Raw genomic sequence first — 14,840 nt, forward strand, 5'->3', positions numbered from 1 at the left:
ACACAACTCTACAGACTTCTGTAAGTTGTAATGCCTATAATTTAAATATTTTGTGTGTCCAGGCATTGACTGCCATTTCTAAATGTTCCAATACAGGGGATCTTTAGGAGGAAGAAAAGTGAATTGATTTGCTTTTAACATCTGGGCTACTGTAATGCCAAAGGGTTCAAAAATTAACCTTCCTTAAAATACTGTATGTTTTAGTCCTTGTGCTCCTTTTTTCTTCTCCGACCCCTTTTTTAATAACTTTTCAGGCAATTAGGACACCTGAAACTTTTGAAATCAGAGAAGTCCAGAAAATGAAAAGTCCTTGTCCACTTTCTTTTGATGAGAACAGGTTTCCTGAAATGTCATCCAATGAATATAGAGAGATGTTTTAAAAGACCCTAAAACCTTGTTTATGTTCAGATTTTTATGTTGGAGTTTGAGCTTTCACAGGCTACTAGAGGTGTCATTTGATTAGAACTAAGTGACATGTCCAGGTTATACAAAAAGAGCTGTGTCTCTCTCCAGGAGATGAAGAGTAACTGGGCTCTGCTCTGCCATACCTGAGTAGAATGCAACTGAGAAAATGGAATGCCTGGAAACTCTAAAATCCAATACACAGACACAACTGGGGCTATTTCTACTGTGGAGACAGCACTCAGACTAGATTTAGCTCTGGACATTTTATGAAACAAGTACTTTCCAGTCTGAGGAAAAGCACATCAATGTTTTACATCAGTCTACATGTGCAAAATGTGACATTACAAGGTCTGCAACCCTTCCGGGAAAAAATTTTAGGGACTCACAAACTCAGAAGATTAAAACCACAGATTTGGGAATATAAAACAAGAAAATATTTTATATTCTTTGGGAACATGAAGAAGTCAAGAAAAGACAAGCAGAGCCTAAGCAGGAAGAAGCTGACTCTCCAGTCCAGTGTTTAGTCAATGCGAGGGAGATGAAGAAGAGCAGAATCCTGGTTTTGTCAAACTGGAATTGCTCAAGATTACGAAGGCAGAAATCACATTCCCACTGCTTCTTCCTTCATCTCAAAAGTTTCATGTATTTGTTGACTTTCCGAGACTTTACACATATCAATCTCAGAATAACACATGCAAAGAGATTTGCTGTCACATTGCCTGGACTTATATCACACCATCCTTTCATGCCTGTGCAGGAAGTAAAAAGGAAACTCCCTGGAGACTTCCTTCAATGCCACAGTGCTTGGCAACAAGGACTTCTCAAACACTGACTTGATCAGAGAGCCTTTCAGCTTTTAACATTATTAATAATGATCACTTCCTAAATGCTAATAATTCACTCATAATATTATCAAATAATAATAATAATAATAATAAATTATACAATTATATGAATGAGCGGTGGTCATCTGAATAATCCCAAAGAAACTGAAAATCCAAAGTGATGTACTGACTGAAGTACAGCCACTGCTGGGAAGAACAGAAGTGAGTGGCCTCCTTATGGCATATGGCACAGAAGGAACAGGGAGAATGCTACTATTGTAGCATTTGGAATTAAAACTCTGCTCTTATGCATCCTTGAGTGATGCTGCAGTGACTTTTATTTTAGAGTCTCATCTGGGACTTATCTGAATTCAAGGTTTTCCCAACAGGAGGATTGATTATACAGTGATGGAGCTTTTTCAGTCCTAGCAAGTCTTAGAGATATTTAGTACATGCATTGAAAACCAATGTCAAGTTCTGCAGTACTGAAGATTAAGTTTGTTTCAGCAACGTGCTTCTCCACCGTGTTTTAAAATAAAACTAACTAGTAGCTGATTAAAAAAAACACATTCTCATGAGATCCCCCTGCAGATGAAATCTGCTTTTCTTCTGCAACTCCTCCTGGGTCCATCCAGGCACATTAGAGAAACAACTGGATAATACATTAAGCAGAGAAGATTCAGAGATTGGTTCTTTTGATGGCTATACAGACTAGATAAACATGAATCTGAGAGCTCAGTACCTTCCACAGAGAATACCCCACCTCTGTGGCCTGGAATTTTAAATGTGCCAACAAAGACTTCTCACAAAATCACCTAACAAAGTGCCAAGCACTTCTGCATTAAGAAAGCCAAGGCTTTAGCGCTACACAATTTTCTAAAGTAAATTCCCTTGACTTGAAATACTTGAAATTTCCCATGGACTCCAAGAAGTGCAAACAATAATCACAGTGAATCAAATCCCAAAATTTTTTGGTGCTGTGACAAGTAGATAAATATATTCATAAGCTTAGTAAAAGAAGATTGGGGGGAAAAAAAGCCAGATTCTTGTGCAAATGTCTACCAAATAGACTCATTATGAGACAGAAAAGCGGATTAACTTTCACCAAAAGCATCACAGAAATATTACTCATTGATATTACTATGCCTGCTACATCAACAGTTAGCTTGGTGAATTTGGTTTATGAGTCACATGAAGAGTATCTGCTGGCAACGTGACATTTACACTGATGATGAACACCTCATGTTGCCACTAACAGAAAAAATGGTCACCCTTGCAACAGAGTCTTGTTTAAAGTATGAAAAAAGGAACCAATCACTCCTTACCTTCTCAGCATCTTGCTCAAAAAGCCGGAGTTGAAAGCACTGGTCCAGCTTCAACTTGCGGACATGCCACATCTGATGCAAGTGTTGCCGGGTGGAATGCAGCTTGTCTAAAAGGCTGGTGATCTTTGGCACAAGACTTTGAAAATCTGCACTTCCAGGAATGCAGTTCCTACCAGAAAAACCATCACTAGATCTTATGCATTGTAATAACCTCTGGCCCTCACGATCCAGTTCTTCCACAGGAGCTTTAATCACTTTTTTCTTAAGCTGTGTGTGCTCATCAATCAGCCTTCTTGAGCCCTCAACATCAACTGGAAACTCCTTCCTAGCCAACATTTCCTGGAGATCCTCCAGCCTTGACAATAAATGGATGGCACTGTTGAAAAACTCTTCCAAGGAGACACGCAGCTCTATCCATTCATCATGGTTGTAATCCAAGGACCCTTCGAACTCATCCGTCAGTTGAGAAGGATCCACAAGCTTTGCCAGGCCTTCCACAGACACCATACTTGTCTAAGGAAGGGAAAAGGACAGCATCTGAATCAGGGACCATCCAATCAGAATTAACAGCACAACCCCTAAACAGCATGAAGCGAGTATTTTCCTCATCAATACATAATTGAAGGAACATTGTAAAGGATCTCAAGGACTGTGTTTAATTTTGATATATTAATTGGACAGAAAACTTTGCTTCTAATGACATTTATTTATTTACTTACTTACTTATTAAAAGATGTGATATTTACTGGAATAATGCCCATCTTTTTCAGCTGGCCTATCAAAAAAATGTAGTGAAAATGTTTCTGCCACAGATTTCATCATCCCAGTTGGGCACTGAAGACTCTTTACTGCAGCTTTTGGATATCTGGACATGGTTGTTCACTAAATATGGCATTACAGGCACTCTGCTACTTGTGTTACACTCCAGCTGGTGGCTACACAGGAGCAAAAGTTTCAGGTATATGAACTGAAGCAGGTACTGCAAACTGCTATAACAGAGAATATTCTGGGTTTCTTATTCCAAATTATTCTAGTTGGCTTTTTTCCATCCATTCATATTAGCAATTCCTAATGTAATTAAGCTAAAATCAATGTAAAAGTGGAATGTCATTGAAGTATTAACAACTAGAATTTATGGCCAATAGAAAGTACTGCTCACGAATCATAGGCAATCAATGAGAAATGGTTTTAATTCATTCAGACTCAGTAAGTGGTGACAGAGAAAAGCACTGGGTGTCTCTAAAGCAGATTACAGTTTAAGGACCCAGCAAGTGATCGCTTTGCCCATTTATTTTAGACAAACTACTTCTTTCTGAAATTAGGAGCAGAGGGTTTCATATGTAACTAGAGATTTTCAATGCTCTCATGTTAACACCCAAGCTGGCAGCCCTTAAAGGCTTGTCTCTTCATCATCTATCCCCTAAAGATGATCAGGCCTCTAAAGAATGTCACAGCTTGTGCTCGTCAGTAATGGAAACACCCAATAATCACAGCACTCTTGTAGAAATCATTTACAAGGAAAAGCACCTAAAGTCCTGACCATTATCCTAGATTATGTCCAAAACAGTAGGCTAGCCATTAGTTAAAGGTTAATAATAGGCTTTTTCGTCCAATTTGTATCCATCAAAAATATCAGGCATTCTGCAATGTATTAAAATTGAAATTGTACTGAATTTAAGCTCAGAAGAAAGATTATTTTAAAACATTCTTGCAATATTCCTTGTTTTGAGGAAAAGGGAGGACAGTGGGAGGAGCAAACAAACAGTGGGAAGGTAAGTATGTAGCTTCAGAGCATTTTCACATTTTTAAGCCTCTTGACCTGGACACTGAGACCTTGAAGATAATTCAATTTAGAGTTTAACTGCCTGTCAGGGAAATACTTCTCTTCATGGCTAACTCTTGGGCAAACCCCTGCAGTCTGTCAGGCTAATGGAAACATTGCTCTAATCATGCACAGAATTTGACATCATGAGACAGGAAAAAGGCTTTTCATTTTGCAAATTCAGCAGAAATTGTCTTCATTCAGGTTTGATTTTTTAAGTAGTTCTTGAAACTCTAATGAAAGCATGTTTAGTGAGGCAGGTAGGTGCTTACTGTTGCCTCGGCATTGCTCATCCTTCTTTTTGAAATCAATTTAAAAAGTGCTGTCCACTATTTAGCCTCTTTCAGCAGGAGAAAGAAAATAGTCTTGAAGGCACCTCTGAATTAATGCTAAATAAGGTGCCTGGTCCATTCCTCAAAGTGGCAGGAAACGTTGGAATCTTCATACATCAACCAAACTCTTTCCCTTCTCTTTCTGGGTGAAGATCTGTGTACATGCTTCACTCTGGACCGTGACACAGAAACACTGTGCCAGAATCTCACCCCCCAAAATCCAGCTCATCAGTGTCCACTAAGGGTCCTACAATGCCCTGGCACATACATAATGCTTCCATTAAGCTCAAAAGAGAAATCTGGCCTTAAAACACTGGGTACTGTGGACAGGGTAAATCAGCAGAGACTTCCACTGCCTTGCACTGCAGTGTGCTCCTGCCAAGGCCCTGGTGTTTGATCCCAGTTGTGGGAAATTGCCATGGCAGGTCAGTTCAGGGACAGTGCCTGTGAACTGCCCCACATAAATGAAATAATGGGAACCACACTGACCTTGTTTGATATTCACAGCTCTTATGAGAGAGCATGAGCTGCCCAAGAGCCTGAGCTTATTGATAAACAGCAGCATCCCAAAGAATCACTCCAATAGAAGTTCCTTGACTTGTCTTGTGTATATTGCAGGGTAGACCACAGCTTAGGAAATCTGTTTGAATCATGGAATTGAAGGACTCAAAGCATTCTATGATTCTGTCTGCAGTGGTCCAATACACAGTGAAAGCACTGGCTTCGCTCCTCTGGCCCAAAAATGTGTAAACCATTGGACACCCATGTGAAGAGCCCTGCAGACAGACTAAGGCTCAAAGGCCTGATTACACACACAAAATGGAAATATCCTTAATGGCTTCCAGCATCTACAGCAAACGAATCCAGAGCTTTTTAAACAATACAGACTCAGAGCTGTAACTATGAAGCAGAATTGGTCACAGTTTACTCTTTACTATCATCACAACAACTCCACATAGTAAAAATATATGTCAAGCTTCCAGAAGGCATTTATTAATTTTAAAAACAAACAAATGTTCCAAAAATATGCAATTGAACTCCGTTACTTCATCTGTCCTCAAAGGTATCAAAGAGTGTAAAGACATTTGATCAAAGCAAAATTTATGAGCTGACTGGATTTTGTGAAAATTTACAAACACTTAAAATGTGATAATAGTGTAAAATTGTGTTAATGAGTAACACCAATCTAATTCCCTATAGCGATTCAAGGGTTCTTGCAAGAACAGGTTGAAAATAAGGACACATTTATATCACACTGACTTCAATAAAACTTCAATAGATATTTAAATAGTCTTCCATTGTAGTAAACATTAAGAGCTATAACCAAATTCTCTTTTGTATTCCAGAGATGCAAAATCTCTGTGTTTCTCTGAAATGAATGGATTGGTAAAACAGACAACAATATAAGTGTTTCTCAGTGAATTATTCAAAGACAACACAATGACTAAGTCATGGTGTGGCATGATTGATGCATGAGCACTTCATGCACCTGAGTTTTGCTTCTTTTTGGGCAAGAAGCTGAAATTCACAGAAAACTGAAGTGCTGTAGAGAACACAGCTGGTTTGTCTTCATCAACAACAAAGTCAATAAAATTGCCTTTAATTATGCAGTTGTTATGTACTGGTTACTTCTCAAAGGACATGCCTGAGGCACCTTATAATTCACAGTTGCTTATGCTATCGCTGAACTGTAAATCTCAATTAAATGAAAGAGGTGAAAATTTAGAAAATGTGTTTCATTTTAAAAAAAGCCACTAGTGGAAGTTGGGTAAACTAAAATTGTATCTTTAGCATTTTGACTGACTTGGTGTTGTGTTTTTTGGGTTTTTTCCTATGAGAAACAAAGGAAAGACTTAATGTAACATGACCAAAAATAAATACCACAAAAAAACCCCAACCAAACAACCAAACAAAAAAAAACAACAACAACAAATTAACCCTCAGCAAAATGAACTATGTGAACCTCTGGGATAAAATATGCAATTAATTTCACCAGTGTGCTAGGAAAACAACCCAAAACATCAGCCCACTCCTGCCACCTGCCCTCAGATATATTTTTTTGCTTTCAGTCACAGGGGGTTTTTTACCTGAAGAAAAGTTCTTATCAGAGATAATGCTTTACAATTCATTTCTACATGGCTCTCACCTCAAAGATGAACTTGGAACTGCCGAAGTTTGTTTTCTGCTTCTGCCAAAAATTATCAGGTTTTATAATCAGGGCAACATGAATCTCAGCAGGAAAGGCTTCTTGAAGGGTTTTTAGGAGAGGCTTGATCAAATCCCATTTAGATCCCCGCATATCAATAATAACAGTGAATCCTCGTTTGCAAACATCTTCGCTGCAGGAATAAAAACACATCATGATAATTAATATTGTGGGCAGCCACAGTGAGACTTGGCTTTTGTTGCTGGTGTTTGGTACTTCAGAGCAAAGCAAGGAATGATTAACATAAAAGATGAGAGATAGTACAGTATAAAGGCTATAAGAAAGATCATATTAAATTCACTATAATGTAATTTACATGAAATTCAAGTGTCTAGATTACAGTTTAATCTCTAATTTTCCAAACATGTATAATTCAAATATTCACTAAAAACATACATACTTTCACACCAATTGGAAACAGAATCAAATACATCTGTATAAAAGTTCTTTATGTGTACATACAATGGATTCTAGTTTCAACATATTGAACCCAGCCAAAGTCAACAAGCAGGGTCCTTTCCCTTAGCATTACTGGCCACTTAAATTTGGGTGCCTTCATTTTTAGAGGCCCCTTTAAATACTTCCAGAAAAGTGTCATGTCCAGAAAAATGCCTTGCAATTGCTCCATGACAGGAGTGCACATGTGACTCAGCATGTGCACTGTTATCATTGGGGCCCTTTTCCCTCCCGACTGATCTTCCAAATGCTGCAGGACCTTTTTCAATCTGCAGCCAGACTTTTCTGCCAGCCTGTGCTCCTCCCTTCTCAGAAGTCCAAGGCAGTTATCTGGCCTGGTTACTGGCAATGCATGGGGCCCAGCAACACCACAGCATTCCCTTGCTAACACATATTTTCTTTTTCCTCATGAGAAGAGAGGAGAAAGAATAAAAGGATGGGTCAATTCAAGTCAAGTCTGTGCAGCTTTCAGCACAGCTTTTCAAGGGACATAGTAGTATTTATACTCAGAAAAAGAGATATGGGTATAATGTAGAAACTGTAAGACTGTTTAGCCTCCACAGAAATATTCCCAGTGCACAAACACACAGGAGGATTTTCACTGCACTCTCCCTCTTTAACTTCTTAAAACACTCTTTCTGCTTGCTAATAAGATCCACTTCCTACATATTCCACAGAAAACAACTCTATAAAGCATATAACTAGGTTTCTGGGCTGGAACAAAGACAGGAATATTTTTCAGAGGAGGCACACTGGACAAATGTATGTTGAGAGTGTGCTAACTTGAACAGTCTCAACACAGTGCCAGACGGGAGCACTTGGAGACAACAAGCTTGGTCCTCTGCCTTAACATTATTGGCACATCCAGAGCACACTGCTACAACAGTCAGTGCAAAGAAAAACTAGGGAGACGAGGCAATTCCAAACAGTCAGGAACATAGATATTTTTATTCTCCTTTTACCTACTGCTGAAAGGTCAGACATCTAATCCTTTCGTAACTAATGCCAAAAAAAGGCTGTAAAAGAAGCTTTGTTGGGGGTGCTACAACCTCTTGCCTTTTGGAACGAGTTGAGACAAGGAAGCAAATCAGAAAGCAATGAATAGAAAGGGGTTTGTATTTTGTGTTATTTTTCTTGCAAAGCTTTAGAGGATCTTCAGGAACTTCTGCCAAATCACTGATCCCTGTTATCCTGAACAGACTTTTCCGAGTATTTCTTCAAACACTTGAAAAAGAGATGCAGGAGCCAAAGGGACATGTGGAGAGCCCCAACAGAGGACAAGTAACAGGTAAGTGCAATCTGTCTTTTCTGATATAAATAAATAAATACACCACCACTATCCATTGCAACCACAGCAAGGCATAGACAGTGTTAGCTTCATTCCAACTCCCCTCACCACTGCCAACCTGCCAAGTTACCTAATTTGATGTAAAACAAAGTTAAAGTAAGTTAATACTTATCGATGAACAACCTAAAACCTGTTTCAGCAAGCAGGACAGGAATGTACTGGAAGACTGAAGTCTTCTGTTTATGCACCTGAACCAAAGTCTTAGACACAAACAGATCCAAAATCAAACCCTGTCTCTAGTTGTGGAGCAAAGGCAGAGTGATACCTTGACATATACCACCCTTGATTATATAGCACCATGACTAGAAGTTCAGCCTGCACTGAAACAGATACCTTCACATTCTTCTGACTTTTTGCAAAAAATTAGCACCTGATTTCTAAACCTGCTTGTCCAAAGCTATTATTTATCTGTGTTTAAATGGTTGCAAGACAGAAAGCTGCCTGCTCATTATTTCTACTCCCAGTTGCAGATCTTGTTGCATAGAAGGTGCCTTCAAGAGCACTTACCCTGCTCAAACAGGTAGCCAGATACTAACCAGGTACTAATATCTCAAAGAAGGACATGTGAGATAAGCAAACTATTTAGAGTATAACCTCTTCAGGTCAGTGACCATCTGCTATGCTGTGTTTGTTTAAGGAGCCTGCCTTGCTGGAGGTCTCCAGCTACCTATATTCATACTACAGTCTTCAGCTGTCTGGAGTAAATTCCAATAAATTACTTTTCAGGAAACTATAAATGAAAATCCAGGGAATTAAAAATAATGAGTAATCATGATCTGCAAAACAAAAATTGAATACGGATGTGAAAGCTCAAAAGGCTAACATAATTGTGGGGACACCTCACAGGCTATATATTTTTTTAAAATAAATTATATATATATATATATATATATAAATTTAAGTTGCAATATCCAAATATTTCCAGCTATTGACAGCAACCTAAAAAAATTGGCCTAGACATAATGAAGCTCTGATAAACTCTGGTGAGACAATCTGGGACAATCTGTCATCTCTGACAGTCGTTTTTCTTCAGTTACCTCAGCATGGATTGAGGAAATGACGCGAGGTTCCTTTTGAATAGTCTAGCCCTGCTTATTAACTTTATTGCTTAAAAGCAACAACTCAAACCCTTCCCAATTTAGCAATTGATCGGGAAAAACATCAGTAGCAACTGAGCTTCCTCCACATTTTCCAAGCGAGACATGCCTTATTCCTGGCTCCCAGGATGACACATCAATACTCATATCTATTATGCACAAGTAACCACTTTAGTACGGCAATTAATGTTGATTGTGGTGCTTAATTTTTTCCGGTATTGATATTTGACCAGAAACTGGAAAAAACACTCAAATCAAGGTATTTGGACAATCCATCAGCCTTTTGGCTGTGCTCATCTGGACTAGATTTGCAATGGTGAGGAGAAATTATTTGATAGTTGATAAGTCATTTCAGTTGCTCCACTACTTTTAAGCAAAGACAAAGACCAGCTTCTAAGTCTAATAAAAATACCCTAGAATATTTGCAAAAATAATACTTATGATCTGGATTTTAAAAAAAAGGCATAAAATGGAAACTCAGAAGCAGATGTGATAATTTTGTAAAAAAACCCCAAAAACCTCTATTTTGGTTTCTAGGCTACTTTCGTAAGGTTATTTTCTCAAATTTCCTCTTTAATTCAGGCACACTCTAAATTGTATTTTCTTTGGCAAGAGCTGGCTTGCTGGGTACCACATTAATTTAAGGACTTCATGCTTTCTGATTAATCTTTCAGATACCTATTGATTATGTGTATTTTTCACCCTTATGGTTTGGCCAAAGCTTCTGGCATTTGGAAGCTTCAGCACTTGATTAGCTGAAATAACATAATATCTCCATTCCCATTTTGCAGTCATGAGTTAATGATGAAACAGCACATTTAGCATTCCTATTGGACCACTAAAAGCCCAGATCTGACATGTCCAGCATCTCATTCTAAATATGATTTGTTAACAGAGAGAGCAAGATCTCTTTTAAGGCAGGTCAGCATAACCTTGTCAGGAGACACTGTCAGAATAATAATTAGCCCTTCAGGCATCAACACATAGGAGCAAAATCTGCAGGAAATTAATTATTTTTGAGATCACCGTTCCTTTGATAAATGTGGCTGTAGTCAGCCAATTGCTTCACAGCTGAGAGTGGAAAAAGGGGAGGGAGAGGAGAAAAACAGGTATGTAAAAGCACAAACTGTTATCCCAAAGGCCTCATTTCATATGAGACCTCACTAACTCTGCTGCCTAGTTTCTATATCAAAATCACCAAGGACCACCTCAGTGATTTACATGCTAATAGTTTTGATTAATTGTAATTTTTTATTCATTTTTGTGTGTAGTTTATTTACTCAGCTTGGAAACAAAACTAAACAGAGAGGTTTATAATCAGTATTACTTACAGACTTTCATACTTTGGTTTCACATCACAATGTTGAGCTTGAAGTTCACCTTCTCAATAGAAACAGTCAGTACCTGTATTCATAATTTACTTTCCAGTATATTTAAAAGACCAGGTAAAGTACTTTTTATTAGACCTGTTTGCCAAGCATGCTGAACCAGCATTATTTATTAAAATATGTTGTTCTATTTAATACTTCTCAGCAAATTGTACCTTGCTTATTATCCCAGCTAAGGAATGTGTTCCTGCGCTGTCAGTCTGAGCTGTCACCCACATCCCCAGTGGCAGTGGCTGCTCAGTGGGATGAGACAAACTGTCTTTTCAAAGATCCTGGGACACTCGTGACTCCTAATCCTCACATCTCCCTTCTGTGCTGCTATATCAAACACCAGGAGAGGAACTTAGTGATGCACAACCCAAGAGCACCATTACTCTGGAATAACAACTCACAGCAAGCACCCACTAGAGAACTTCAGCCACCTAAAAGACTGTAGATGGACAGTCTTCATCCTAGATTTTCCTTCTTACATGTTTGAACTTGGTTTCACAATGCTTTTTTACAATTAGAGAAGAAACAGCCACCCAGACTCCACTTCCAATTAATCCTTTCTTTCTTACTGTGACCTAAATTTGTTTATTCTCTTTCAGCACTGAAAATGAATCACTCATTCTCACTTTTCTTTTTTAAAACAAGAGAGAAAGAAAGAAAGAAATCAAAGCCAGTTTCACAGTGGCTGGAGCTGGACATAAAGCAGTGATCTAGAGAAAATTCAGTGACGTGCTGTAAAAAGACTTGGAGCCAGTGAGGTCCAGGCAAAGACAAACCTCCTGTCTCTGGTTTCCAGCCACTGCTCTTAGGGAACATGAGGTGTGTCTGTGAATGGCACAAGAATGCAGATGTGTGGGCTGCACAACATCCACATTCAACTCCTGCCTCTGGCCCCAAGTCAACAGGAAGGGAACAGAAAGGCAGAAAAAACCCACCTACTGCAGCAGAAGCTAACTGCTGCCAGATGGGTTCTTCTGCTACTCTCAAGCAAGCAACTAATTTTGGTGTTCAATTTTTACATCTAAGAAAAATGGCTCTGAACTCAAAGCAATTCTGTTGTAAATGATGTAAAAGCGAGGAACAACAGACACTCAGACAACAGACATCAGGTAGGTGTAAGAAAACCTTTTTCCAATATGTAACCATGATCCCATGATCTCCTAGGAGTCATTCTGAGAGCACAGGTCCCATTTGTATCTCAGTCAGGGATCAGCAGGGTTGTGTTGAGCTCTCTTCTACCCAGGTAAAAATCCTGAACTGTATTGTTACAGCCCAGACCAGAATTGGGACCCAAAGCTCTGTAGGCATTTGGCCTCCTATTTAATTGAGCAAATAAACACTATTTGAGAAGCTTCCTGTCTTCATTCAAATGGCAAAGATTTAAAACACAGCTGTGTCCAAAAAACGCATGATCACAGCTGTTAAAGCCAAATCTGGAGGACAAATGCTATAATTTTTCACATTCCGGTTAAGTTTCTGCTGGTAAATGATGCCTTCTTCTAAATCCATTTACCCTCTTCCCCTTTTGTTGCTGCACATCTACTATATTTGGATCAATATCTGGCAGGTCTTCCTTGAAACAGCTGCTGAGATAAATATGAAATTAATCAGGGCTTTGTTTTTGTTGAAGCAGGGCTACATTTAAAGATTTGTTACTACAACAAAGAAATATTTGAACAGTAAGTACCATTCAACTCTCTCTTGAGCATTTAAAGTCTTGTATTTGAGATGATTTAGCAGAAACAAAACAAAAATGCTTTACCAAATGAAAATTATATGTTCTTGACATTTGCTGGAAAAAATAAATATTAGGGTTGTGTTGAAATATAAACACACCACTCTTGAAAAGGTTTGGATGAGCAGAGGCTGTTGGAAGTGAGTTTGAAGATTCGAATCCATTGGATTCTAGAGGAGAAATAAATATATATGGCTGTGCTTAGCACAGCCAAACTACTAAGATGCAGAAAATAAATTGATCTTTCTGCCCATTCTATGAGTTTTTTTCACTCAAGTTCAAGCAAGGAGATCACGAAAGTCATTTCACATGCCATCACTATGAAGTTTAGTCTATGGTCAGCACTACCAGATTTTCACATGAAGAAAGGGATGCTTCATCTGGGCAACAAGTGCTTGGGCTCTTAGACACAGCATCCTAATTTATCAGTTCACAACATCAGTGGCTTAACAAGTGAGTGAATGGAGCAGGGTGAACAATTCCACTCAGTGCCATAAAACACAGTCACCTCAGAGTGGAAAGCCTCCAGATTGCAAATACATACATTTCCTTGAAATACGTTGTGGGAGGCAGAGAAACCCATAGGGGAAAGACCTTTACAGCATAAAGAAGCCTGCAAACATGTTCAGCTCATGCAAAGAATGATTAATGTAGGTCTAGACAGTCAACAGCAGCACTGGTAAAATCCAGTAATGTCTACAGGCAGACACCATGCCAAATTCCTTCCTGATGCAGGCAGGTATAACCACTCTGGGACTTGCACATTTGATCCAGGGCTTGACTGAGCTTATAGATGATGAGAGGGAAAAAAAACCTCTTCAGAGACAGTAAAATCACTTTTTCTACATAGTACTGACATCTCTTGCTGTAAGCACTCACCAGTTCCCATACCCTGCTCCTGTCAGTGCAGGAGAGCAGTGCACAACCATTTACAGAACTGTAATTAAAATAAGGAACTAGGGAGAGATGAGATGTTTCACATCAATTCAAAGTAAGATATTTCATGGTAAGTGCTGGTTCTCATGAAAGTATTACTGAATTTAAAACTGAAAAAGGCTTTTATAACAGCAAAATATCCTGGTTTACCTTTTCAGATTTTTTTTTATTTTGTTCCTTTCTTTTGATCAGTCTACTCAAAAGAAAAAGAGTACAAAAACTTTGAATTTTATCAAAATATTTTGACTGACATAAAATTTTAGAAGTATGTTTGTGGGACAATTCTAAATCTTTCAGATTTTTCCTCACTTAAAAATTAACACTTCAAAATAGCAGATTCTTCCACAATTATCTTAGCTTCTGCCCATTTTCAGTGCAGAGTTCAGCATGAGATTTGCTTTGCACTTTATGTCTTCTAAGCAAAAATGGTATAACTGTTCCTCAAGACATACAGGATTTTGGCCAAAATCCACAGACATAAGGGCAAACACTGGATTCCAGTGCATCTGGAAATGAAAGATGGAAATGGTTGAAAGATGAAATGGAAAGGTTGAGTGCTCCATCCCAGAAACACTCCAAGGTCCACAGGCCTGTTTTGCTACTACCCGAGAATTTCAGTTCTCTTTACAACTGCACAATTAAAAAGCTGATACCTCTTTTTTCCCTGGGCTGGACAATGAGGAATGAACATGACTAATAAATGAGTGGTACTTATTTCTTTCTTTTTGAGCTCCACCCATATACAAACAAAGCAGGTCTTTGTAGGCACAATGATTTACCTAAAATAGTTCACTTATCAGATAGATGCTTCCTGCCATGCCAGGCTGGGTGAAGACTGCCTGTTGTATTACATCCAGAAGGACTTGCTCTGAAGCTACAAAATCAATCTATGTTGTAAGATACGCTTGTAAAATCAATATTTGTGTATTCATTCATACAGCAGACTTTACTCATTCTTTCAAAAAACTACCACGA

At 38.5% G+C, this 14,840-nt stretch overlaps 1 protein-coding gene across 11 annotated transcripts in view; it reads right to left on the reverse strand.

Moving 5' to 3' along the window:
* Positions 1 to 14,840, reverse strand: part of KALRN (kalirin RhoGEF kinase) — a 474,021-nt gene that overhangs the window by 276,698 nt on the left and 182,483 nt on the right. For all 11 annotated transcript variants that reach the window (XM_088058776.1, XM_088058771.1, XM_088058767.1 and 8 more), the window contains 2 exons: positions 6,855 to 7,047; positions 2,555 to 3,067 (listed from right to left, as the gene is read on the reverse strand). In XM_088058776.1, coding sequence (XP_087914902.1) covers positions 2,555 to 3,067; positions 6,855 to 7,047 — 706 coding nt within the window. The remainder of the gene's footprint in view (positions 1 to 2,554; positions 3,068 to 6,854; positions 7,048 to 14,840) is intronic.

This window comes from Pseudopodoces humilis, chromosome 8 (assembly GCF_049639895.1).
Source record: "Pseudopodoces humilis isolate 2021_Gansu_Grassland_sample_001 chromosome 8, ASM4963989v1, whole genome shotgun sequence".
NCBI classification, from domain to species: Eukaryota; Metazoa; Chordata; class Aves; order Passeriformes; family Paridae; genus Pseudopodoces; species Pseudopodoces humilis.